We start from the raw sequence: 27,533 nt of genomic DNA, 5'->3' as shown, positions 1-27,533 counted from the left end.
CTGCCGCTAAATTGGTTGTTTTAAGGAAATTTTGCAGTTTTTGGTTATTATCTTGAATATTATTGAAGATAAAGATAAATTGTAAACGGCAAAAATGTTCAACAAAGTAAGATCTACAAAAAAAGTTTATATGACCAAAATTGTCAATTGACCCCTTAAGGAGTTATTGCCCTTTAAGGACAATTTTACACAAGTTGTTTTGTTTTTTAACTTTAAAAATCTTCTCAAATGAATCTAGTATAAATTTTGTATTTCATTTCCTTGTACGTCAAGAAACATAGACACTATGGCTAAAATGGAACATATGGGTAAAAAGAAAAAATAATCATTGATGAAAGATTTAAGCAAAAAAAATAACAGGTGAGCGATTCAGGCTCTTGAGAGCCTCTTGTTTATAAATAAAATCCCAGAACTGGAAAAAGTAAAATCTAAAAATTATAAAAATCGAAAGGGAGCTATGTCAATAGATATAAACAATTCAACAGTTTTATGAAAACTGCTCATAGAATTTTTGAGTTATTGTCCAAAAACTGGAAAATCCCCCTTTTTTAATGAATAAAACCCCATAACTCAGAAATGTAAAATCTAAAATTCATAAAAATTGAAAGGGAGATCACATCAATACATATAAACAATTCATTAAAGTTTCTTGCAAATTGGTGAAAGAGTTTTTGAGTTATTGTCTGAAAACTGTCAAATCCCCCTTTTTTTAATGAATAAAACCCCATAACTCGGAAACATAAAATCTAAAATTTATAAAATAGAGCTTAACATTTTTGAACATTTAAGCCCCTGTCAGATTTTCATTTTTAATAGCAGTTTATAAAATTATGGGCAAAACTTGCATTTTAACCCTATGTTCTATTTTTAGCCATGTCTGCCATCTTGGTTGGCAGGAGGGGTCATAGGACAAATTAGACAAAAACTAGATACCCCAATGATGATTGTGGCCAAGTTTGATTGAATTTGGCCCAGTAGTTTCAGAGGAGAAGATTTTTGTAAAAGTTAACAGACGATGACGGACGCCAAGTGATGAGAAAAGCTCACTTGGCCTATTAGGCCAGGTGAGCTAAATAAAATATTTTTTTCTTTGACACTGCTTCCCATTTTATGTGCCCTGATTTATTTCCTTGTCCATATTAGCGGTCATTCTGTTGGTAGCTGAATTGTGCAGGTTTTTACCTTGTTATATATGGTCAAGTAGGTAAGGAGGGAAGTTTGCCTGTATTTCAAACTAGTTGAACCACATTACATTTTGTTCCTGTACAAAGTCAGGCTAACTGGGCCATGTGTTACTTGTTATTTTAGTATCTGTTATACCAGTATTATTTTTTGTTATTCCTGTTTTTTTCTGTATTATGGAGTACAAATGTGTGTATGAACCACAATGATATATCCTTTTCCCCCTGCAGGCCAAGAAAGGGCATAAAATTGTGATGGCATAACTAAGTAAAACAAAAAATAACAATTAAACTTTAATCAGTCATAAAGCGACTAGCTTTATTAACACTCGTCATGATGATTTTTTGTAAAATAGAAGATTCCAAAAACAAAAATGAATAAATTTTACACCTAAAAATAAATCACTCTTTTTTATCATGTTATATACAGACTTTGTAACAACGAAAACAAAAATAAATCTAACAAGATAACACATGAAATGTTAACATGTAAACAAAATCATTAACACATGGTATGTTTACATGTAAACAAAATCATTAACACATGAAATGTTAACATGTCAACAAAATCATTAACAGTATTCAGTATCTGACTGAAACTCCTGAATTTTTTCTCAAGTAACTTCATTTCAATTTTCCATAATAAAATAATTGATTATCAGCCAAAAAATAAATAAATAAATAAATAAAATATTCCCTGGAAATTGTGAACATTTCAATTTTGTATCACCATCATCTGAATAGCTGAATGGCAAACTAGTTTCTGAATGGCTGAATGGCAAACTAGTTTTCTGAATAGCTTTTTTTCATGAACATTATTTTTCAGTCCAGACTGTTTTTTTGTAGCAATATTAAATTTCAGGCTTGGTAAATTTGATTTAGAAAAGTGGCAATCAGAGAATAATTCAGAATTTCTTAATTGTTATTAAAATGAATTGTATATTTTAATATCTGATTTTAAATACAAATCGCCCTTTTTGTAAGTCAAGGAAAAATGAGTCAAGATTTTCTATCTCCATTTTCTGTTAAAGTATGAGATTCCACATAATAGTTGTTAATATTTAAAAAAATAATAATAATATAGATTAGAATGATTGATTTTATTTGTTGTAAACAGTAACATTTTGGTTACTTTAGGCCATTAAATAAATGTTTGATTCTCAATCCATGTCTGCATCACAAAACTGCTGCATTTCAGGGATTTTTAATTTCATTTTCTTTAAAGTATCTGAGATATTAGACTAAAGTGTCATTTCAGAATTACTCCTTAAATAATAATAATATAAAAGTATGTTATTCTAGATGTTAAAGTCAATTCTACTGATAAACTTCACAAAAATTAGAGAAATTTCTTGATGAGGACAGAAAGTCCACATTTAAAACTATAGGTTGAAAACAAAATAATATTTCCAAAAGGAAGCATCGCTTGCCATAATTATTTCAAAAATTATGTGTACAACAATGAAAAAGAAAAAGGAGAAATAAAAATAGACCAGCCTGCACCAAATTTACAAAAAAAGGTAACAAGGTACCTAGAATCAAATGACATGAAACACTGTTTTAATCCTCTTGTATTTATACATTATTATTTTTAGTACAGGTAATTCAAAAAATCCTATTCAGTTCAAATTTCCAGGCATTCAAGCTACTGAAGTTTGATTATATTTCTGTATAATTATTCATATATTAACTGTTGTCATGTTGGCACAGTAAACATAACTTGCATGCAATAACAAAAGTCCTGAGCACTATTGGTTGGACGGAATGATACAATAAATGAATAACAAAAGAATCATTTAACAGTAATAACTGTTGATTGGTGGATATAAAAAAAGCAGCTTTAATTACATCATTTCAGCTGCTAGTAATTACATTGTACATGTTTAATCACATTGTACATGTTTAATTATATTAAATCATTTCATAATAAAAAAATAGTTTTGTAGCTCAAATCTTTATCAGGTAAAACTAACCTAGCCAAGTATATATTTCCTGATCATAATTTATATTGAAAAACATGCAAGTAATAACATAACAAAGTGTGAGATTATGATTGCATGCAAAAAAATGATCTTATGCATGCTGCAATAAGATGTTTATACTGTGTCCTGTGACACTTATAACCTTTGAAGAGAAAATGCAAAACAAAAATTTGTGATTTACTATTTGTACATGTTTAAACCTAGAATGTTATGGTCCATTCATCGAAATAATCATAAATATTTATATTTAAAAATCAGAATGTGAATAGGTTTATTTCTTTAGTGGTTTAATATTCAACTACTAAATATCACTAAAATTACACATGTAAAATGATACTTAATGCACTGACAATTTACCCTTCCAAACAAAAAGACAGGACAACTAAATTAAAAGAGATATTTTGATTGGTCAATATTACTACTATTTGTATAAAATTTATAAAAGTTAACGAAATATGATTACAAAAGATTTCCAAAACCCACCGCAAACCTGATTGTCAATGGCAGTATACACTATAGATACATATTTACAAGGGTATAGCACTAGTACAATAAATAGCACATGGGATTATTCTAAAAATAGTAACATAAATAGTCAGCTTTTTAAAAACATACATTTAATACACTAATGCCTCCGTTTTAAGAAGTTTTTGGTAATCTGTACATAAATTGAAGCTTAAAATGCTAAACTGAATTTTCAAGATGATATTCTTTTAACTTTATTTTATAAATAAACAAAATAATGCAAATCAGTTATTCTATAATAAAAATAAAGATATATCAGAAACATGCAAATGATACTCAAAGCACCAGAAAATAACCTTATACTTCAGAATAAAAGGCACTTAGATACCGGTAATTCATTTTTTTCCCCACTTTTAATCATTTAACACTCTAAGACACTTTTTAGAATGTTGTGTATATTTTCTTAAAAGAAGGCAATTTATTCAGCAGTTATAGTAAGGTAAAATACATGAATGCAAATCTATAAAAAGGCAAAATAAATTTCAATAGTAAATAGATCAATGTAAAAACTAAATTCATGTATCAAAGTTATGTGAGCTGGGAAAATAAATTAGTTCATGAAATGGTTCAAACTAAACTACTCTCTTCTATACAAATAATTAAATACTATATTTAAACAACTTGGCACTTTTTGCATAAACTATTCTGCCCTTTCTAAATTGAGGCACAAATGTTTAAATAAGGCATAACAAAACTAAATAACAACAATAGCCTCTATCACAGTTCCAGATATCACAAATAAACAAGTCAATGTCTCCTCTTTTATGTGGAATAATACAAACAAGCACCTAGTTTTAAAAAAATGCTTTTTTCAGTCTGGGATAATTTGGAACTCATTCTTGTTGGGAGGCTTACCCTCAACCTGAGGAATGAGGACCCTATTACACTTCAAGTCTAATAAATGAACACAACATATGTATCGAACACTTTTTGTTATTCATTCCAAGCATCCTTAGAAGGTTTTGCACTCTTAATTAAGTTGTATATGGAAAAACGTTCTCTTGAATTAGTTCTTTTTGGCTGTGATTGAGCTCGTCCACCTTGATCACTCAGTGGCCGACTTCTCACACCTGTAGTCCTTGAATCTGGAGTGCCTAAGCCTCTCTTTGAATTGCCTGCTTCACTTCCTGTTGTTGATGTCCTTCTTGGAATTTTTGAAGCACGAACTGCACTTGGAGCACCTTTTGGTGGCTTATCTGACCAACTCTGAAGTTCTTTTTCATAGTTTTTTATTCTGTTTTGAAATTTCCATTCATCAATATTCTTTTGTGTTGTTTTAACCATCTGTTCCTCTTTCTCATCAAGTCCACAAACCTAAAGTAATCAAATAAGCATCACTAATGCACATGAATTGTGTGCTATCTCTGAAATTTAACTGATACATGTTTACATAATTGAATGATGTGCTAAGAGATGAACATCGTCCTGAACATGCCTGAAATAATTGCCACTGGACATTAGGCAAACAACAATCAATCAATAATAGATGAACATCTTCAAGTGGCTCCAACATAGTCAAATCCAACCATATATATGAAGAAACTTAAACATTAACAAAATGGTCAAGTTTGATTTAAACAATACCCTTCTTAAATAAAGAACTGCTGAAACAACGCCTCTTAAGTGGTATACAGGGTTGTCAAATAAAAAATATATTAAATACCGCTAAATTGACATTAACACTTAAGTGAACGGCAACTTTTATTTGTCGAAATGTTTTGTAGATTAGGTCCTGAATACGCCGATCTAATTGGCGAAACATGTCGACAAATAAAAGTTGCAGTTCACTTAAGTGTTAAGTTAATTTAGCGGTATTTAATACCCTTCTTAAAAAAATGCCTTTCTGTCCATCAGTTTTTCAGTTTCAATTGTCATCAGTCGTAAGTTGTTTGTTTTTTGAATTTTTTTTCTATCTTGTTCATTAGTTATAGTATTGATCAGTTACTGTCAATGAAAAATGTTTGTTTTTACTAATTTTTTTTTCAATCTTGTTCATTATTAATGGACAGTAACTGATCTGATTTGTTAACTTCTGTTGTATCACTTTGTGCTCTTTAATTGTTATAGGTTAAAAACTGCATTGATTTCTATTAATCTTACTCTTTCCAGTGTACACAAAGCATCTTCCCATGTGGCCTCCAAACGATCAGCAGCTTTGATGGTTGTTCTTGGATTGGTTTCAAATGGATCGTAACTCAAGTTAGAATCTCTGCTAGATGGACGACTAGATCTACTAGATGCAGAAAACTGTCTTCTGTCAAAGTGTACTCTTCTTATTCCCTATTAATAATAAAAGGATATGATGTACTGTAAATTAAGAAATTTTGCGAGGTTTATTATTGTGAAAATTGAGATGGGAAAGGTTTCGCAAAAATAAAAATCCTATTTCAAACACGGTTCACTTTTCTATGTGCACTTGTAATCCAAAATTCTTACCAAGATAGTTGATCATGCTGCCATTTATCTACTTTTTGTTTTTTCTTTTATTGAATTTATGAAGGAAAGGGCTAACAGCTTAGCTAGTCTAACCCTGCAACATGTGTATGTGCCTGTTCAAGTCAGTAACCTCATAGATATATATCAATGTTCTTTGTTGATTTAATGGTAGTTCTTTAATTTAGTTTATGTTAAATTTAATAAAAACTTTTCTAAACTCAGAACTTATTTACAGCTTGACATATTCATTTTCATTTCTATAAGTTTTTTCTATGTCCTTGGGCTGCCGTCTCTTTGGCCTTTCCAAAATCCTCACCTATTCATATACACTTATCTAAGAGTTTGAAATTGTTGTATTCCTCTATTGAATTATATATATCTCAATTAAAACATTTCATAAGTTTTGCATGTACTCATCATGATCATTCCAACTTCTTTTTTTAATTGACTACCGGTACATAAACATTTCACACAAAATGGTATTGATCATAATGGTTCACATAACTGGATATTTAATTATGCAACAAGAAGACATACCTGTTTAGGTTTATCTAACCCTGCCCATAGTTTAAATCTCTTCATCATAAACTCTACCATCTCATAATCTTGCATATCCATGGTAGCTTTAAAGTACATCTGACCTTTGGTTGTTTTGTATGTATTGGTCAGGACAGATATTATTAATGCCATGGTAATTCCATAGCAGAAGGCATAATAGAAGTATAAGAAGAAATGAGAGAAGATTGGTTGGTGATCCATTAACTTCCAGAATGAATAATGTCCATGTAACATTCCTGTGAGAGAGGTCAACGTGTGCCAGTATGTCTCAAAACCATCTATAGATCTTCCATACCACTGAAATTCATTAAATTATGTACATAAGTTCCTATAAAAGTTAAGGTTTTTGTATAGAATTCAAAATTTTAAGACTTTTGGAAAATTGTTCTGTAGATGTATGAAGATGACCAAAAGCAAAGACAAGCTCTGTGCTACAGAAGAGTGTACATATTTTACATGAAGAAAGAATGATTGTAGAGTTTTACCCATTTAATGTCCATATAAAGTGTACTGTAATACATTGGACTGACATTCAGATTAAACTTGATTTATATAATAGAATTGTAAATAATGTTCCAATGATAAATTGCTTACTCTTATCTTGCAATTGGAAAAAAACTAATATGATTTACAATAAGTAAACTAATTTAGGGCCAGCTGTTTTGTGTATAGATTGTAAAAGATTATTTGATGACTAATTTTGTTTCCATTTACTGCCAACATTGATACATACACCACTTCTGACCTCTAAATAAATAGGTAGGTTCAAATAATAAATGGTTCAGCCTGTATGATACATACCAGGTATCCTGCCATGGCAAATGTACAGAAAAGGATGATAAAGATGACAGCTATTCCAGCCAGCTTACCACAGGCATCACTCAATGTTCTCTCGTACACATATAGGAATTTGACAAATCTTAACTGTTTCACAACCTGAATAAAGCAAATTGATAAATTTTAAATATTACAGAACTTGAATAAAAACATACATGTGTATTCCAACACCAAATAATTTTTTTGAGGGGTAAATTATTCAACTGTTTTTAATCTTCCACAAATTTCATTAAAAAAATCCCTTCAAATTTTATTATACCGGTAATCAATATGAAAAAATCCATAATATCATAACATTAATTACATAGATTATGTTTTAATCTCTGAGATGATAACAAGCTTTACAGCAAATGAGTATAAAATAAAGATTGCTACATTTGTAATATTTGACTTGCAAAAATTAACTGGGTTCAGTTAAAATAATGTTGTAGTAGACAAAAGTCACAAGAAACTTTATGCATTTTTTTCTCTGTTATATGAGCTTTAGAAGAAACATCAATTAAAGCTTATTTTAAAATATCATACCTTTATCATAAGGCAGAATATAAGAATGCCTTGAATATATCTCATAGCAACATGTGTATCAGAGATAGCCTCGAAATTAGTGAAGCCATTTTTGTTGTTAAAGTAGTCGTTGAAGGTACTGGAAGCCTCTGCCACACAACCAATATATAATCCATTGATAACAATGGCCATAAGTGTAGTCAGCATCTCAAACCAGTTCCAGGGATGGGTGAAATATTCCTTTCTGTGGTCTTTGATTGCATTGAAAATATGGCAAACAAGGTAGATATTCACTAAGAACAGGATACACTGTAAAGATCAAAGTAAAATCTTACTGTCATTACAATATCTCAACGATATTTATACAAATTATCAAATTGGTACAAGTATGAAAAACTGCAGTATTTCTTCATAATAAGAAAATAAAAAAAAAAACATTTGTATTCTTGAGAAGACAACAAAAATATATATCATAAAAAAAAGCTAATAGGAATAATTAGCTATCTAAAATAGTATACTTCAAGCTTACAGAAGAAAAAAATATAATAACGTACCTGGCAGACCATTAATGGATCCACAACCTCTTGTACAAATCTAAGTAATATTTGACTCTGTATATCTGAGGAAGTGTTCAAACCACCTGAAAAGATTCAGAAAAACACATGTACACAAGTTTTAAAGATAATTTTTCTGTCGATGAAACTTCTAAAATAAAACATACCATTTCTATGAAAATCTATTTCAAAAACTACCATATAGCTTTTATATTTTCATCGTACAAGCATGACTAATATCCCTAAATATAAACAGCTTTTTTTCCCTCCTGAATATCCACAAATTACTTGTTTCAACAATACTGATAACATTTATAAAGTACAGACTACCTGTAAAATGGTTTTTGTTTGGCACACTTGTAATTTGTTTTAAGTATGGCATACCTGCATATCAATCTAGTCTGAGCATGACATACCTGTGAATAGTTAGCTATAGGCACGACTGTATTATGGTTTTAGTTTGACATACCTGTAAGTGGGAACTCTATCATTAAGTTGACAACAGTGGTTAGATCATTGGCAGCACTATACATGGTAAAATCTATAAATATTGCTCTTGTTCTGAAAATAAAGTACACATGTATCGTAATAAGGTATATAACTCCTGAAAAAATCTGTACAACTCTTGATCGATAGGCTTATGATTTCTTTTTAAATTAACATACATTTTCTTACAAATTCTGTTTCAGACCTGCATTTTTTATAAATCAAATATTTCAGTTGCAAGTCAGGTTATATATCATAAACTCTTAAACAAGTGTTTCGGAAATTTAAGCTAGATTTATTTACAATGACAATGTGCAAATATACATACTAAATGAACAATAATGATCTAACTGAACTGGACTCCTAACAAGAAAACAGGAACTGTACTTTAAAGTATAATAAAAGTAGGACTTCTTAGATAAAATAAAAGTAGGACATCTTAGATAAGATATCCTAAGTAGATTTTTGGACAAAGAAAGGAAACAAAATGTTTTTCATTAGATTTCTCTAAATCGTTGAAACTTCATGATGCCAATCCTTAATACTGCAATACATTCTATATAAAGCAAATACAACTTACTTTTCATCAATCCAATTTTTAGCCTGTAAGTCTTGTAATTTTGTAAGAGTATCATTGTATGTTGTCCCTAGTTGCTGGACATACCCTCCTCCGCCATACGTATATACATAACCATAGCGAGTTTTACTTCCTGTTTGGGAACCAGTAGAATATCTCCATGACAAATTCTGTGAATAATTCCATCCTTCACTATAGTTAATTTCATCTTCATTGTAACCATAGTTACCCCAACATGTCCTGTTAGTAAGGCTGTCCAGACCAGAGTGTAGTGGGTGTTCTGTTGCAGGACATGGTTCTAGAAAGAAGATAGTTCATTTGAATGTTTATGAGGAACATATTTTCCCTTTTGACAATAACAATAATTTTAAAAACAAAATTTAACATTCATTTATTTTTAAAGTAATTATTTTCTTATTTGAGTTTTTTGTTTAATTTACGACTGTTATGGTAACTAGACAAAAAGATAAAGACTTGGCTTCAACGGCATCTATGTTGTATTTAAAAAAATGTATCTCATTAACCATTTTATTCTAATTATAAGTCATTTCGTATATAAATAACAGTATATTTTTTAAACTGTCCAATCTTAACTTTTGAAAACTGGTGCGAGAAGCTTAAGATTTTGCATAAACAAAAACATCAATGTGCTTATAAAATATTCCTAAACTATCTTAGCTATTCATTAAAAATATAAATTTTTCTAGTTGTGTGTTTTAACATTTATTTTTACCTTCAACACTTCTGACAAGTCTCATACGTGCCACTCCAAGTAGTGTTCCGAATTCTAAATCTGTATACAGCTCTCTATGATGTAAACCAGAAACCAGTACAGACTGGCTCCATGCCCAGAAATCATCAACATTACTCATGTTAACAAATGATTTCTCTGTACCAGGTATTGTTGGCTGAATTATGGAGTTATCAACCGATGTCTTGAAAAGATATGTATCATAACTGAAGTTGACATAGCACAGTGTCATCACCAACCAGAGGTAGAATATGTATGCTGTAAACTGTCTGAGCATCAGTCTCATTCTCAGTATCTTGTGACCTTCTTCTTTGGCATTCAATAGGGCAAACCCTGCTAGTGGTGTAAACTTGTTTTCCTGAAATATTTCATTTAATGAAGAAAGCCACCAAACAAAGACTACAGGATTAAAATTAAAACCAATTTTACACTGTTAACTATAAATTTGTTCAATTTTTATATGAGTTTTCAACACTTTACTTTTCATTCAAAAGTGAATTTCATGACTACATAATGAACTTTAAAAGGAGGACAATGGGGCTTCCCCCTTGTCTTATGGTTAATTTCCAGACTAGATCATTCATATGACAATCTATGCAACATGCAACACCAAAACAAACTTAACCACAAGAGGTCTATTTGTTTTTTGTGTTGTTGGGTTGTTGTTTTATTTACATCTGTCCCACCTCCTTTTTAATTTTAATTTTTTTCCTGTTTAATTTAGATATTTACCTTGACTGTTTCATTAGATGTATCCACTGTTGGTTGTATATCTATAGCATCATCGTCAATTGTATCTTCTTTCTTCAGTACACTTGATGCATAGAATGCTATTACTAATGCCTAAAAAAACATTACAACTCTTTATGAATTTGACAATAATATAGTGGAACCAAATAAGACAGCACATAATGCCTAAAAAAACATTACAATTCTTCATAAAATGATACAAGTATTATGGAATCGAATCAAACATAGCAATTAACAGATAAGTATGTAAAAGAAACCAGGAAGTAGGAATATTAAGATTTGATGTCTGGACTATTCAGAACTTCCATTATAGATATCTTCCAATGATGCAACATCATTTCCAGAAGTCCATTAACATTTAAGTAAAAATTCTATTCATTAAACAACGTTTTTTTAAAAGCTGTCAGAAGATACAATTGGGGAAGTAGATTCAATTTTAAATGGTATATTTTGAAACAACTTGGTGTGCATTAAATCATGTGGATTCAGGAAACAGTATATCAAAAGGCTAGTCATTATGCGGTTTGAAGCATTGAAGTAAAAAATTGACATCTGGCTAACATTACTTATCATGTTCACATACCTTTAATGGTTCTATAATAATGAATGACATAGCAATACAGAACAGTAATGCCAATATCCATTGCAGTGCTATATCTGCTCCAAATGTCTGTCCGTACAAGATAACCATGATGACTGAGGTGACACACAGTACAAAGCAGATCACATAAGCAACATAGACAAACCAGGCAGGTAATGTACAACTCTTAGAATCTTCACGCTTTTCTAGTAATAGAAGATCTTCTCGATCTGAAAATAAATATCAAAACAATGACATAAAACAAATGAAAATGTATTATCTAGAGAATACAAGTGCCAAGGTTTTAAATACTTAAGCATGGAATTGATTAAGGTCCATGAAACATAGATCTAAGAGAAAGTCAAGGTCATACAATAAATATACTCATATAAAGACAATTTTCAAAGCATTTCATAAAAACACAAACATTTACTAATTTGAACACATTTTCAGTGAAGCGATATAAAAAGAACTCTCTGTAACATACCCAATCCTTCACTGGACTGCTGGGCTAGTCCCATGTCTGGTTCTAATGGACCAATTCCTTCTACTGCAGGCATGGAAGTACCTTGGATTGTAGTAGAGTCCATTGAACTAGAGGCTCTCAGTTTATTGGCCCACATGAAAGTACTTCCTGCAGAGGGCAGTTTTCTAAAATATGGAAAGAACAAATTAACAGTGAAGGCCACCTTTTCAACTAGAAATCCACTTAGTGTAAGTAAACTGAAATTTTTTCTCTCAAATCTTTATAACAGACAACTTATTTCATCTTTACTTAAATATCTATAGCATAAATAATCACATGATCACTAAAAATAGCACAAGATGTTAATTATCTACTGCTGGACTATAACCATGAGTTGTTCAATGTTGTGTGAATTTGGTTGTAAATCTATCTTCTTTAAGGAACTGCTTGTTGTTTGGTGTGGTCTGTCAAATATTTTAAGTAATTCCTGTAACTTTTTATGCTTTATTGTATTTCTAAAGTGTTTTTAATTCTAAATTTTGGTACATAATATTTGGGATAAAATTTTCAAAGGCATTCAGACTTCTCGTTTTAAGAACACAGCACATAACGTATTAAACACAAAAAAATCTGCTAGGTACCTGTCTTGTCCATTAATTGTAGGGTCTTCCCTTGGGTTATATCCCTTGCCTGACTGTGATGATCCAGGTTTACCATAAGAACCAATGGTACTGGTAGAATCCTTCTTACGTAATGGACGAGATCTTGATTGTTTTCCTTCATTGTCTGAATTAAGGATATCATCTATTTCTTTCCATTCATTTTTCTTTGTACCCGTTCTTCTACAATACAAAAATTCTTAGACTGTAGATTTTCATTTTATTGTATCATATTTTATCATACCCTTAATAACAGATTTTCATTGTATTGTATCATATTTTTTCTTACCCTTAATACACCTAAAAAAGTATGCAGAAGATAGAATAACATTATGATCATCTACAATTCTTTTCTCCTCACATTTAAGTATGTCACTGAATGATTGTCTTTCCTGTTCATAACTTACTTGAGTGTTGATTTTCCTCCTCCTCCTCCCATACTGTTACGTTTCTGTATAACAGATTGTTCTTTAGTCATACATTCAGACTCAACATCATCTAAATACTGAAGAATTCCATCAGCTACCTCCTTCATCTAAAATGTAGCAAATATATATTTCACTTATTCAACATCTGTTCAAATATGTTTGTTATTTGTTAATATGTCTTTTGTCTTCCTACTACTCTACTTAGTCTTTATTTTTTTTACAATTTATGTTTATTCCTTTACCATAATGTTTCCCTTTCAAAATTTTTTTTTAAAAACTTCTGGAAAATTACAATAATTCCTTTCACATATTTTGCATAATATTGGTGAATATTGCATGCTAACTTTTTAGGTATGTTCCGTGGAAAAAATTATGTTGCTATACAACTATTAAGTTTATTATAGCATACCTCCTCTTTTTTGTCTGTATTGTTTTCAGTCTTGGTAATGTATGTTTCATCTTTATGACCTACTTCTGTTTTAGACCATAAAGTTGGATTGTTGGTTCTCTTTAACTGTAAAATAAATATCAAATGTTTACCACAATTATAAATCGCCATTCATTATGTTGTTAATGTTCCACTATTGTGAATAATTTCTTCTTTTTTTTTTAAGTGTGTTTCTTTTCTTTTTTTATTTCATAAAAACATAAAATATGAACAAAATAATGTACACTTTTTATGGATTTTCAATTATTTTTTACCAAGGTAAATACTGTGAATCAACTTTCACAGAATGAGGAAAAATAGTGGTTTTAACCAAGATTGCTTAAAATACTATACAAAATATTTGTTGAACACTTCATTCTTGGATCCCCTATAATCCAACAAATCAACAAAAATTTGTATATTAAGAATACAAATAAATCCACAGGAATCAACACAGATTATCAAGAAAACAATGGAGATAAAATATTTTTCCTTTACTGTAAGACTACAAGCAATGAGTACCTTGCTTTCTGTACTAGCTCCCATACTTCCGATACCACTGTCAATGGAGTTCACAGCTTTAGTAAGACTATCATCTGTGGCTTGTCTTGTCATCTTCAATGTTCTACTTCTCCTTAGATGGTTGTGGGTCATACTTGATTCCTGCCAACATAAATACACAATTATACACACTGTAACAACACAAAAGTTGCAAAAATCTAATAAATTAATGACACAATATATAACAGATCTTTGCTGGTCTCATTCTTCACAATTTGTTTATGCTCTGAACTATTTAGAATTGTAAATTTGACATATTTTGTTGACATTTGTCTATAAATAAAATCTTACCACTAATGAGTCTGTTGTACTTTCTCTGTCATAGTATGAAATTAATTCATCATTGGTTTTGAAGGAACCAGCCAAGTTAGGATCATAGTCTATCTCAATAGTCTGGGCTGTTCCTACTCTCTGTGCTGGCTCAAATATGTTATTCTGTAATATATAACAATACATGCTCAAATATGTTATTCTGTAATATATAACAATACATGCTCAAATATGTTATTCTGTAATATATAACAATACACGCTCAAATATGTTATTCTGTAATATATAACAATACATATTTCATAAATGAATTGAGATTTGTTTATGTACTGATATATAGTTAGTTTTTACTCATATTGAGATATGTGTGAAAGTTATCATGTGACTTCTGATCGCTTATCTCAATGAAAAATATCTATCTTCAAGTTGATTTGAAACTGGTCGTTGTAGACACATATTTCACATTTACAAACCTTATGTAAATTATATAAGCTAAATCCTCTAAAAAGAAGGTTTATATAAATGGCTTATGAACACATGATACTGCAAATAGAGAACAAGCACCCACTGTCCTGGTAAGAGGGACACATAGAATTCTTTATTCCTTTAGATTTCTTACCTTAGATTTACTTCTCTTAAACATCCAGATGATTATGAGAGTGAATGGGAAGGCTATTACATTGGTAACAAGAGATAGAACTACTTCTTCCCAGCCAAAGGATGATACATTTCCATTATCCTCTTGTTTCAACAGTCCATACCAGATAGCATTGATTGCCATGAATGTGTAAAGAATAGTCACGACACAGGTAGCTCGCTGGACACGTGTAAACCTGCTCATAGCTGGTCGATCAATGACAGAATACCATAAATGACGATCTGCCATGCAGTTAGAAACAGCTCTGCCAAACATTCTGCCAAATTTCTGAATTTCTGAAGATCCTACAAAAAATTAAAAGTAAATCAACCATTTTTTTTTTTTATATCAATCTACTTTTAATTAACCTATGTTCTCTATTTCATAACTTCTTACAGTTTACAACATGTTCTGTGCATTCATTTTTTTCAAGGGTATAAATTTTGTGGATTGAGGGAAAATTGTATTTTTGTCATTACTTGATTTTCTGTTTTAACAAACATTGCATGAAAGCCTATATGATTTTGTATTTTGTTAAACACTTGCAAATCAAATTCTGCTTTTACAAATGAAAATTAGCTAAAAGAAAAAAAACAAATATGCTCAGTGCAACTCATTCAACAAAGTTTTTTTCAATTTCCTGACTAAATTTTGCATATCTTTGAAAAGGTTTAAAAAAAACTAACTAATGGTATGACTTACCTGCAGCTAATAATTCTTTCTGGATAAAACCTTTTTCTATTTCTAGTGACATCCAGAAATTAGCAAAGAAGTAATATTTATGGTCCGTCTGCAAATCTTTGACTATAACTTGAATGAGGTACCAGCTAGGATCCAGTCCAGAGTTGTCATGCCAAATCATCAACTTTTCAATATTTCCAAGGTTTGTGTCATGTGCCATGATAAATGTGTCCTGACAGTTTCTTTGAAATGCCCACTTTTTATCAAGTTGTTTAGAATTTGTTCTCCCATATTCTCCGTACAATCTGAGACCAACATTTGCAGTAGTTCCTGTTTATAAAAAGATAAGGAAATATAACCACAAATATTTTGCACCAATGACTTTACTTTTGGTTCTAAAATGTTTCCAAAAAAAGAAAAAGAAACCTGTTACAAATCTCATACTTCTATTTCATATTTGCTTTTTTGTTGTGTTTGATTACAATCCTACTATGATAATTGAACTCGAAAAATAGTTCAATTTGAATTTTGAGTTATTACTGTAAATTTAGAAACAAATGAAAATATTTTTAACGTTTTCAAACACAGCATTCATTCACTGCTTATGTTATAGATGTTTATTTTCAATTATAATATTCATTGTATTGAAAAATATTTAAACAATTTCATTACTTTATCTTGAACCTTTCTTTTATACCATTTCAAAAGTCTGTTTATTTATTAAATATAGATAGTTTTTCGTAAATCTTATTGTTATAAAAGGCCATTAGTTTTCTTCTTAGAACGGTTTCACTTTTTTCTGGGCCTTTAATAGCTGACTATATAGTATAGGTTTTTTTTTCATTTTTAAAGCCTGTACTGTGACCTATAATTGCTTATATCTTCGTCATTTAAATTCTGGTGGATAGATGTTTCATTGACAATCATACTACTTCTCCACATTTTTATATGTTTACATACCTGCACCAGGTTGTCTACCCGTGACTACAGTCACTTCATATTTAAAGGATCCATCTTTACCACATAAGGGTATAGAAGATATTCTTTCAAGGTTACTGCGATCTAGTCGACGACAGATAATTACTGCTATCACATACACCACAAATATCAAAGAACATGTCACAAACACGACCGGATTGTTCACCAAATCAAGATTCTGCAATAAAGGTATAAAAGTTTCAGTAATTATATATATTTTAAATCATAGGAAATCTGATTTCTAATGACTTGCATATTATAGAAAGACAGATACCTTCATATAGCAATAGGTTTTGGCATTTCAAATTATGTAAAACTTCAAAACATAATCATGATAAGAAATAAATGGTAACATGTTTTTGTATTCCACTTTACTGAAAATAATCTGGTAAAATTGATTACAAATATGAGCTATTAGAAAAATGCCTTACTTTTACCAATTTTCTATAAAATGCTCCGCAGGGCGCAGCTTGATACGACCGCAGAGGTCGAACCCTGAACAGTTGGGGCAAGTATGGACACAACATTCAAGCTTGATACAGCTTTGCATTTGGATTGTGATTAAATATTTGACACAGCATAGGTTTCTGACACAGAATGAATGTGGTCTAAGAACTTAAAAATTTTAAATTGGACATTCACCTATTATGGTCCAATATCCAAAATCTAAATACATGATTAGATTCAGCATATCAAAGAACCCCAAGAATTCAATTTTTGATGAAATCAAACAAAGTTTAATTTTGGACCCTTTTGACCTCAATGTGGACAAAGTTGAAAACGCGGCCCAAAAATAAAAAATCTAAATACATGGTTAGATTCAGCATATCAAAGAACCCCATATATTCAATTTTTGTTGAAATCAAACAAAGTTTAATTTTGGACCCCGATTTGGACCAACTTGAAAACTGGGCCCATAATCAAAAATCTAAATACATGTTTAGATTCAGCATATCAAAGAACCCTAAGAATTCAAATTTTGTTAAAATCAAACTAAGTTTAATTTTGGACCCTTTGGACCTTAATGTAGACCAATTTGAAAACGGAACCAAAAATTAAGAATCTAAATACATGGTTAGATTCGGCATATCAAAGAACCCCAATAATTCAATTTTTGATGAAATCAAACAAAGTTTAATTTTGGACCCTTTGGACCTCAATTTGGACCAATTAAAAAAACGGGGCCCAAAATCCAAAAACTAAATACACGGTTAGATTCAGCATATTAAAGAAACCCAAGAATTCAAGAATAAAACCCCATTGAAATTGGTCAAGAAATAAGCAATTTATACGAAGTATCTTCTTTTGCACAATACTGTGCAATTAAATATTTCTTGCTATTGCGCAATACTGTACAATTGACAATTTCTTGCTATTGCGCAATATTGTGCTATTGGATATTTCTTGCTATTGAGCAATACTGTGCAATTGAAGATTTCTTGCTATTGCGCAATACTGTGCAATTGAAGATTTCTTGCTATTGTGCAATACTGCGCAATTGAAAATTTCTTGCTATTGCACAATACTTATTATATAATAATTTACACATCCTGTTTGGTGTGTATCTCCTACCATATCATTATTATTTGCTTTTAAATATAAATCAGAAATAACCAACTTAAAATGGAAAATTTTAAAAGAAAAAAAAAATGAAAAAAAAAAAAATCCCCCCCCCCACAAATATTTTGAACCCCCTTATGATTCATCACCCCAAAACTCAATCCCAGTCTTCCCTTTGTGGAATGGTACCTTGCAGTACAATTTCAGAGAGATCCATACACTTGAACACAAGTTATTGTCTGGAAACTAGAAAAATGTGTTTTTTGGCCCCTTTTTGGCCCCAAATTCCTAAACGTTTAGGGCAATTACCCCCAAACTCAAACCCAGCTTTCCCTTTGTGATATGGAACCTTGTAGTACAATTTCAGAAAGATCCATACACTTACACACAAGTTATTGTCCTGAAACTAGAAAAATGCTTGTTTTTTGCCCCTTTTTGGCCCCTGATTCCTAAAATATTGAGGCAATTACCCCCATCATCAATCCCAGCCTTCCCTTTGTGGTATGGTACCTCGCAGTACAATTTCAGAGAGATCCATACACTTGAACACAAGTTATTGTCTGGAAACTAGAAAAATGCTTATTTTTGGCCCCTTTTTGGCCCCCAATTCCTAAATGTTTCGGCAATTACCCCCAAACTCAATTCCAGCTTTCCCTTTGTGATATGGAACCTTGTAGTACAATTTCAGAAAGATCCATACACTTACACACAAGTTATTGTTATGAAACTAGAAAAATGCTTGTTTTTTGCCCCTTTTTTGGCCCCTAATTCCTAAAATTTTGAGGCAATTACCCCCAAAATCAATCCCAGCATTCCTTTTGTGATATGGAACCTTGTGGTACAATGTCAGAGAGATCCATACACTAACACACAAGTTATGTCTGGAAGTTACAAAAATGCTTATTTTTGGCCCCTTTTTGGCCCCTAATTCCTTTACTGTTGGTACCATAACCCCCAAAAACAATCCCAACCTTCCTTTTGTGGTATTGAACCTTGTGGTAAAATTTCATAGAGATCCATTAACTTAAACTAAAGTTAGAGTGCGAAAACCAATGTGTCTTCGGACGACGCCGGACGACGCCAGACGACGACGACTACGACGACGACTACGACGACGACGACGACGCCGGACGACGACGACGCCAACGTCATACCAATATACGACCACAAAAATTTTTTTGCAGTCGTATAATAAAAGTTTGAGTTATTTATGTTTGAAAAGGCTAGTAAATAAGACACACTGTACTCAATTTTATACTGGTCTTTATTTTGGCATTACTATAGTTTGATAGTTTTAAGCCAGAAACAAAAACATCAAATGTTTGAACCATAGGAGAGAAAAATGCTCTTAAATTTGAAAAAAGTCTACAAACCAGTTGAAACCTTTATCGTTTAAATGACTACTATCAAATTACATAATTCATTATATGTTCAGAAACCTACCACTAAGTCAGCAAAGCTCAGAGTGTTTGGTGGAGCCAACATTCCTCCTCCAAATGGTGTTAAGTGCTCGCATTCACACACAGCATACTTTTCGATTGACTCATCAGTAGGTGAGCATCCATTTGTATCCCACGAGTTAGCTGATGTATCAAAGAATTGACATGTGGAGTAGTAGATGGCAGCACTGATGTTGACATCATAATTAGGATCGTCATTGTACACAGTCACAGCATAGGATGCATCAGTGTCAAATTCACTATAAAAGAAAATTGGAAAAATTGATATTAAATTTAGAGACAATCTCTCTGGGAGTCAAAACCTTGTTTTCAGTGACTAAATTTTTGTTCATTCGATTTTAATTGCTTATCAAATATTCGGTTTAGAGCATAACTGACAAGATATAAATTTTTTAAAATGAGTACAAGATGCATAAATTAAATTTAGTCCCTTGTTTTTTTTTGTCATGAACATTTTATAAGTTTCATACATGTATAACCTCAAATAATCATAGTATCTAGGCATAATGAGATAATGAATCAAACTACTTCCAAATCAAAACTCAAAATGAAAACATGAAAAAAAAGAACTACTTATTCTATTATCAATTCTTCATTAGTTATAAAACTATGCAAAGGTCATAAGTGATTTTATCTGACTTCCCGTTTTACTACGGTACCAAAAACTTGGTAGAAGTTATAACTTGGCAGATGCAAATTAAATATGAGTAGGTGGCAGATATATATACCGTAGATACTCGCCTAATAGTCGATCCTACTATAAGTCGGGGGCCCTTTTCAGCTCCAAATTCTAAGGATTTAGTCTTGACCCTCGTATAAGTCGGACAAAATTTGGGCATTTTTTTTTCAGCTGACAGTAACTGAACGCCGGTAAAACCAATGCAAATCCAGGAATAATATTCATTTCTGCATTAATGTTTGTTTGGTTTGAATTTAGTTGATGCTCATCATGATAATTTATATTGCTGTTAATAATAAAGATGTATTCATTTCTCTTGGTGTTCACTGTTCAAATGTTAGATTAGCCATGTGTTGTTTACATAATGCATCAATGATTTTGTAGGGTATGACTAATAACCTATTGTTTGAGAAAAGCGAATATAAACCAATATGAACCTGAAAAATTTAAAGTCAATCAACACTTGATGAAAATATTTTTCACAGCATACATAACTTGGTGTTAAATGAGCATGTACACTTCATAATTCTTATTATATTGTGATGATTAAAGGATTAAAAAAATTAAGTGAAGCTAATCACTATATTAAAATAACTAACTCCAACTCATTAGTGTCATCTGTTTACCTATCACTGATAGTTTTCACACCTTTAGTAAATACAACTCTTTGTCTCTTAATTGGGGTTATCAATGGATTATATTGGCTTGTCAATCAATTTTGTAATTTTTGTTTACCTGAGACACTTTAATGAATAATATTTTGATTTTGGGAATGAATCTTAAAATTATTTTTTGATTATTATATGATTTATAAGCATTGAATTGATATCATGATATCACAATAATGACACAATAACTCCGCTGAAAACATCCTTTCACATATTTGGTACATTGTTATCTCCTTTTCATTTTTGGTTCTTGGCTCTTCTTTTGGGTTTATAGGAAAACCATGTGACCATGAAAATCAATACACAAACCGGAAACAGTAGAATTTCAACACGAATTTGCAGAAAATGTTTACCAAAGAACAAATAAAACACAAAGACAGTATTGTAGTCATTTATTTTCAACAAAAACTTTTTATTTATTGATTTATGTAGGTTTGGCAATCAAAAACGTAGTTTTTACCAGGAAATTCACTCCTGACCACTTTTCTCAAGCTTGGATTTTTCCTCTGGTCGCTAGATCTCGTCTATTAGTCGGTCCCCCTCTCTGGATTATGAATTTTACTCCCAATTTTCCGACTAATAAGCGAGTAGGAACGGTAAGACAAAATCTCAGAAAATACCTATAGGTGTATACATACCTATGATCTACAAACAGTGTATACAGTCTATGATCTGCTTGAGTGGCCATATGTTCTACTTTGATCTCTTTCGTGGTCTCATAGCTGGACCTTGTAGCTTCATAGTTTTTTCCTAAAAATGTCTTAATAACTCCTGTGGCATTGGTTGTGGCACTAGGATTAGCAACCACAACAAATCGTATCTGTAAATGTAGAGCAGAACCTCCGTACCCGTCAGATGTATCTATAACAACCTTCTTTGCAGATCCTTTCTCCACAACTACTGATGCAAATGTTAAACCTTCTTGTGGGGCGTAGTCTGTACTATTAATTAGACTATTAGTCATGTTGTAGACTGTTGCCTGATTTTTTAAGATAATAAATTTTGGCTTTTTCCCTGTTGGAATATTTGAGACAGATATTTCATTGCCAGAAGTGTCTGTAAATCCTGCAGCTATCACTTTAGTATTAAGTTCCACATCCCCACTACTTCCCCATGTAAATGGATTCTGGGGTACAACCATCATGATTTGGAAGACTTCACTTTTTGTAGGGTATAAAGAACCTAACATTTCTGAGTTCAGGACTGCAACACAACCTTCTGATGTATACATTTGTTCTATGTCATCTGACCAAGTTCTTTTTCCAAATACTTTTATACTATCTAATGTTATAACTATAGGGTCTTCAGCAGGTAGTTGTGTTTTCAAATTCAATATGACAATATCGTCACCAAATGTAAATGCCCTTGTAATGATACTCTGTTTGTGATCCTCAGTAGATGCTGTTGTTGTTGTTAAATCCAATGAACTAATAACAGGCTTGTAATCTGACACTGCATTACTCTCTAGAGAAGTGACGTTAGATATATTGACCGAGCTGTATACTGCTGCATTGACGGCATCCATGTTGTTAGATACAGCCTCTAGAAGAAGACCTGAGGTGAACTCACTCTTGTCTGCACCCTGGACAGCTTGGGATTCCATATCGTTCTTTAAGATATCAACTTCATTCAAAACCAATGTTTGACATATACTAGTTTGAAATTCTCTAGGATATTTCTGAAATTATAAAAAATATAGCTAATATAATTCTTTAATTTTAATTTTATCTCCCAGAAATTTTTATAAAATTTCTTGTTAAGAGTTCAGTAAGGATTTAATTTCCACAGAAGCAAACTTCTGAGGACTACATTAGTGAACCTTGTCTTGAAACTATCTGATTGGACATTTTTGAAAAGAGCACCCTGTTTTGATTGGTTCTCTTACTAAACAAGATTTCAACAACTGCAACTAGGAAACTCAATCTTCTCATTGGTTAATGTTTACAATGACATACCAAGCTAAGACTAAACTCATTTCCATAAATGACCATATATTCTGATATGAAGTAACTTAATATGCTGTTGATAAGAGGCAATGCAATCACAAGGATAAATTGCATTTCACCATACTGTGTATCAATACTCAATTTTTCTTGATATAAAAGTAGCACAATTTTGTTTGGAATGTAACTATTGACTATTCATATTTACTAAGAACTGAAATACTAACATTACAAGTAAAATAAAGTTTAATTGATTAGAACATACTAATACTTAAGAGTTGACTCAATGGCAATCATACCACATCATCTTATTTTTATATTTAATATGTGTATCAGAACATTTATATATAAATGATTCCTGTTAAAGTGTAAATGATTTGTATGATAATACAACTTACAGTTAGGTGATTGAGTATGAATGCCATTTGCTGCTGTTGGTAGATAGTTTCTAATGGCAGACCGAGGATTGATAGTGTTATCCTATTCCTTACTGTGTTCCTATCATCTACATGGCTATAGGAGGGAGAGGCATATTCTTGTCGTGAGATTTCATTCATTTCGTGGATAAGTGCTATACCATACTGAAGCAGTGCAGTTGGATTGTTGTCATTGACAAGGTTAATTAAGGTCGTAGTTGTGTGGATCTGTACAAATGATAGCTGGTTACCATGGGTTACAGTACTACTCACTGATACATCTCTGCAAAATTTTGAAAACTTAATGATGATTATTATTAAATTTCCATCCCCTTTAAATTCTTGCTTTGAAAAAATGTGTAAATAAATAAAATTGATTATACAAAAATAATTCCATTTTGGATGTTACAAGTCTTCTGATTGGCTGAAAGTTTTTTGTCTTTCAGCTCATAGACATAATTTTGTCATGAGACTACCATCATCAACGTTTTTTCATGATTTACTCCTTAAAAATGGAATTTAGAATTAAATCATAAGGAATGACTGTAATATTTTTTCGATCTATTCGAAATAACCTCAAAAATGTGGGGCAAACTTTAAAATAACTCACTATGCGGGTTATTCAGTGTGCACCACATTTTTTATGTTATTTCTTCATAGAGAACAAATATTACAGTCATTCCTTAAATGGTTCTTGTAAGCATATTTTAAACAATCAATTTTTTTATACATTAATCAGTTTAGACATTTCATTGTTTGTTTGTTTGTTTGTTGGAGTGTAGCACCACTTTCAGCAACCTTTGCTATATCATGGCGGCCAGTTTTTATTGGTGGAGGAAGCCAGAGTAAACAATGAGAACCTCCAACCTTCATTTCAGATATTTTCAGCTTAATGAGTTTGTGAGAGATAAATAACTGTCTCCTCAAACTAAAGTTTATAAGGAAACATATGAACAAATTACATTAAAAAGAAAAAGAATCGTAAAGTTGTTATTTTCGATACCAGGTACATTAAATGTTTCAATACTTACGTGTCCAGAGATAGAGTGTCTGTTCCATCTTCATCAACTACATATACTTTGATGTTGACAGCTGAACGTGTTGTTCCTGGCCATGGTGCCAAGTAAAATGCTGGTGAAGTCAGTGTTCCGTAGTATATAACAACAGATTCATCAGCAGATGCAGAATCTTTACTGTGAGATACAACCTTGTAATTGAGTTCCCCATTAGCATTATCTGGATCACTGTACCCTGTGCACGAGATTTCAACTTGATCAATTAATGGATCAATAGCTGTGCTGGTCAGAAGAGAACAAGTGCCCCCTGTTGCTTTGCTGTTAGCTTTCAGTATTAGTTCAGTTTCACCTTGCAAGGTCACCACTGTATTAGTTTTACTGATTTCAAGCTTGAAAATGTAGTAGGAATTAGTGGCTGGTAGATTTCCGGCAGTTATGACAAAATTTTCACTATTTATACCAGTTGTTGACATGGCTGAAGTCAGTGACAGCTGAACTCTATTTGAACTTGAATCGAGGGTATAAACAGACCATTCATAGTATTTTGTATCAGTTGAATCACAGTTTAGACAGGTTCCAGTGAAAGCCAAGTGTTCCCCTTCATTAACAAGGTAACTACTGGTGGACTGACATGTAATACAGTTAAGGATTGGTACAGGTACATCACTAGAGGATATCTCAATCTGAAATCAAATATCAGTGGTGCAGAAAATTTGATTTTTTTATTTAACTTTCAAAGCATTAACATTTATCATGAAAGAGCAAATTGCTGATAAAAACTATCTATCACTCTGTTAAAGTGTATGCATAACTATAGGTTATATTTTGGTGGTGGAGTTTGTCACTTGAAAAATTTTGCTGCGTAAAAATACCTTCCTAAAGAAAACTTTTCTTTCCATATCTGACTGATTTTTGTACTTCAGTGGTGTTTAAGGTGTTATCCTTACAGTATATATGTGTATGTTAATTTTTCTAGTGCACGTTTCTTTCATTTGTGGTATCGATATATGATATTTAAATGTTTTGTTCTCATCGTATACCAATATTGAAATTATAAAAACAGAACCAGAAACATTTTTATAAAAATATTGTTTTTATATCAATTATAATTTCAAGTATAAATTTACCTCTTGTGTAAAGTTTCCTGAAGTTCTTCCACTGGCAGACACAGTCAATGTTATTGTGTACGTCTCTCCTGAGAGTAGGTTAGCAGTTGTCATGGTAACAGTACTACTTGAACTTGTCCCTACGGTAGCACAAGCATCAGTGTAACCTGTTGGTAATGTCTGTAAAAAAAACCCAGCAAATTTAGTAATGAAAGATGTTGCTTTTAAAAAAAAATATTTTTGCTTTATTCAGTTATATATACATTGAGTAATCTCTGCTTTTATTCATAGAACAATGTAATTTAATGTTTAATGGAACTGGGACTTAATGATCCATTTAAAACATTGCTATGTATAGGTTATTTGATGTGAAATTAGACGAGATTTTTAGGATCAAGACTAAGACTAAAAAATCTTTCGTGGTTGATTATCATAGTTAAATCAATTTTCTTCAACAGACATTTTCTTTATCATTTAATTTCTTACAAAATAATCATTATACAGCTTATACACATAACGGTGCCCTAGGATGCAAAGTATGTCAATCTCATTAAATTACTGCAGCAATTCCTATAGTGTTGTTGTTAAAAGAGTTTAATATGCAGCATCATAAACTTCTTTATATATATAGCATTCCATTACACAATGTAGTTACTAAAACACTCCATACTTTATTTGAATAATAGCAATATCTATTTTAACCTTGCATGCTCTACTTTTAAAATCCCTATATCATGCCTTCTTACTGTCGATTTAATGTGAACATGCTTTAAATGTGCAACCTTTTTAAATCCCAAAAGCATTCTCAATACCATGCTTTACACTGTCACCATGATGCTACTGAAATGTGTTCACTAAAAATCTATCAATCTTTCAATTGCATTATATTATATTCAAAGATAATATGCCTTTTATTTTTTCACTTATGTATCTAAAAGAATACAATCAAAACATAAATTATCATTATGTTTCCCCCCAAAACATATCTTTGCCATATTATCTTTGAATGCTTCCACATCCCAATATGCTTTGCTGAAAAGCTATATGTGTAAACCATAAAACTTGAAGCTAGCTACATGGTTAATAACTATCTTACTGTAAAAAGTCCTGCATCCTGGTAAACAGCAGAGAAATATTATACAACATTAAAAGTAATGACAAACAACCATGATTCACTTGTACTGTGGATTCAGAATTTTTTTGTGTGATACCAATTTTTGTTGATTTTTTTAGTATAGGTAAACCATTATTCAAATGTTCAATGAAATATCAATTTTATATAGGCATGTATGTAGACTTTGGTAAATCCATGAAATCAATTTTAATCCACGAAACAACAATTTTTCTTCAATCCACGAAAATTGGAATCCATGAAAATAAATGAATCCACAGTATTATGTTTAAAGTAATCACTCTATTGATGTTTAGTTTGTATAATACATTTTTCAAGAATTTCTGCCTGATCAAAACTTCATAATGGTATTATATAAGTTAAAACCTATCATATTTTAACTTTTTAAGCTTCTTTTTTAAAGAAAAAAAAATTTGCACACACAAAAATGAAATACAACATTATTTTTCCATGATTTAATAATTACTGTGGAAAAGATGATGAAAACCAGGATTAATCCACATAGCAGTAAACAATGAAGGTCTGGTCGATTTCTGAAAATTTGTTTTTTTCCAATAAAATAAACCAGATCCTATTTTTGATTTGTTTTTAAGATTAATTTGAACATTATAGCAAAAACCATTCATTTGTTCGCCAATTTTCTCACAAATCGTCAATAATTTCTAGATTGTTGTAAGACCATTTAAAACAACTGTTACATGTTAAAATCAAATAAAGTCATACTG

General features: G+C 31.2%; 2 protein-coding genes across 11 annotated transcripts in view; one reads left to right on the top strand and one right to left on the bottom strand.

The window, feature by feature from the left end:
- The window catches only part of LOC127708661 (ankyrin repeat domain-containing protein 50-like), a 267,995-nt gene that overhangs the window by 30,124 nt on the left and 210,338 nt on the right, over positions 1-27,533 (top strand). The window lies entirely within an intron of this gene.
- The window catches only part of LOC127708634 (polycystin-1-like), a 91,569-nt gene continuing 65,498 nt past the window's right edge, over positions 1,463-27,533 (bottom strand). For 6 of the 7 annotated variants that reach the window (XM_052213659.1, XM_052213660.1, XM_052213662.1 and 3 more), the window contains 26 exons: positions 26,773-26,790; positions 25,698-25,856; positions 24,586-25,253; positions 23,537-23,837; positions 21,834-22,873; positions 19,832-20,087; positions 16,811-17,006; positions 15,872-16,180; positions 15,152-15,474; positions 14,554-14,697; positions 14,224-14,364; positions 13,684-13,788; positions 13,254-13,381; positions 12,829-13,029; positions 12,209-12,372; positions 11,725-11,951; positions 11,124-11,234; positions 10,374-10,749; positions 9,644-9,938; positions 9,047-9,138; positions 8,578-8,663; positions 8,045-8,332; positions 7,484-7,618; positions 6,662-6,979; positions 5,789-5,968; positions 1,463-5,002 (listed from right to left, as the gene is read on the bottom strand). In XM_052213659.1, coding sequence (XP_052069619.1) covers positions 4,622-5,002; positions 5,789-5,968; positions 6,662-6,979; positions 7,484-7,618; positions 8,045-8,332; positions 8,578-8,663; positions 9,047-9,138; positions 9,644-9,938; positions 10,374-10,749; positions 11,124-11,234; positions 11,725-11,951; positions 12,209-12,372; positions 12,829-13,029; positions 13,254-13,381; positions 13,684-13,788; positions 14,224-14,364; positions 14,554-14,697; positions 15,152-15,474; positions 15,872-16,180; positions 16,811-17,006; positions 19,832-20,087; positions 21,834-22,873; positions 23,537-23,837; positions 24,586-25,253; positions 25,698-25,856; positions 26,773-26,790 — 6,642 coding nt within the window. In that variant the 3' untranslated portion in view covers positions 1,463-4,621. The remainder of the gene's footprint in view (positions 5,003-5,788; positions 5,969-6,661; positions 6,980-7,483; positions 7,619-8,044; positions 8,333-8,577; positions 8,664-9,046; positions 9,139-9,643; positions 9,939-10,373; positions 10,750-11,123; positions 11,235-11,724; positions 11,952-12,208; positions 12,373-12,828; positions 13,030-13,253; positions 13,382-13,683; positions 13,789-14,223; positions 14,365-14,553; positions 14,698-15,151; positions 15,475-15,871; positions 16,181-16,810; positions 17,007-19,831; positions 20,088-21,833; positions 22,874-23,536; positions 23,838-24,585; positions 25,254-25,697; positions 25,857-26,772; positions 26,791-27,533) is intronic. The other variant, XM_052213661.1, reaches the window with a different exon arrangement.

This window comes from Mytilus californianus, unplaced genomic scaffold (assembly GCF_021869535.1).
Source record: "Mytilus californianus isolate M0D057914Y unplaced genomic scaffold, xbMytCali1.0.p SCAF_7, whole genome shotgun sequence".
Taxonomy (NCBI): Eukaryota; Metazoa; Mollusca; class Bivalvia; order Mytilida; family Mytilidae; genus Mytilus; species Mytilus californianus.
Note: the sequence above shows the minus strand (reverse complement) of the source record. Positions and strands in the feature narration are given on the sequence as shown.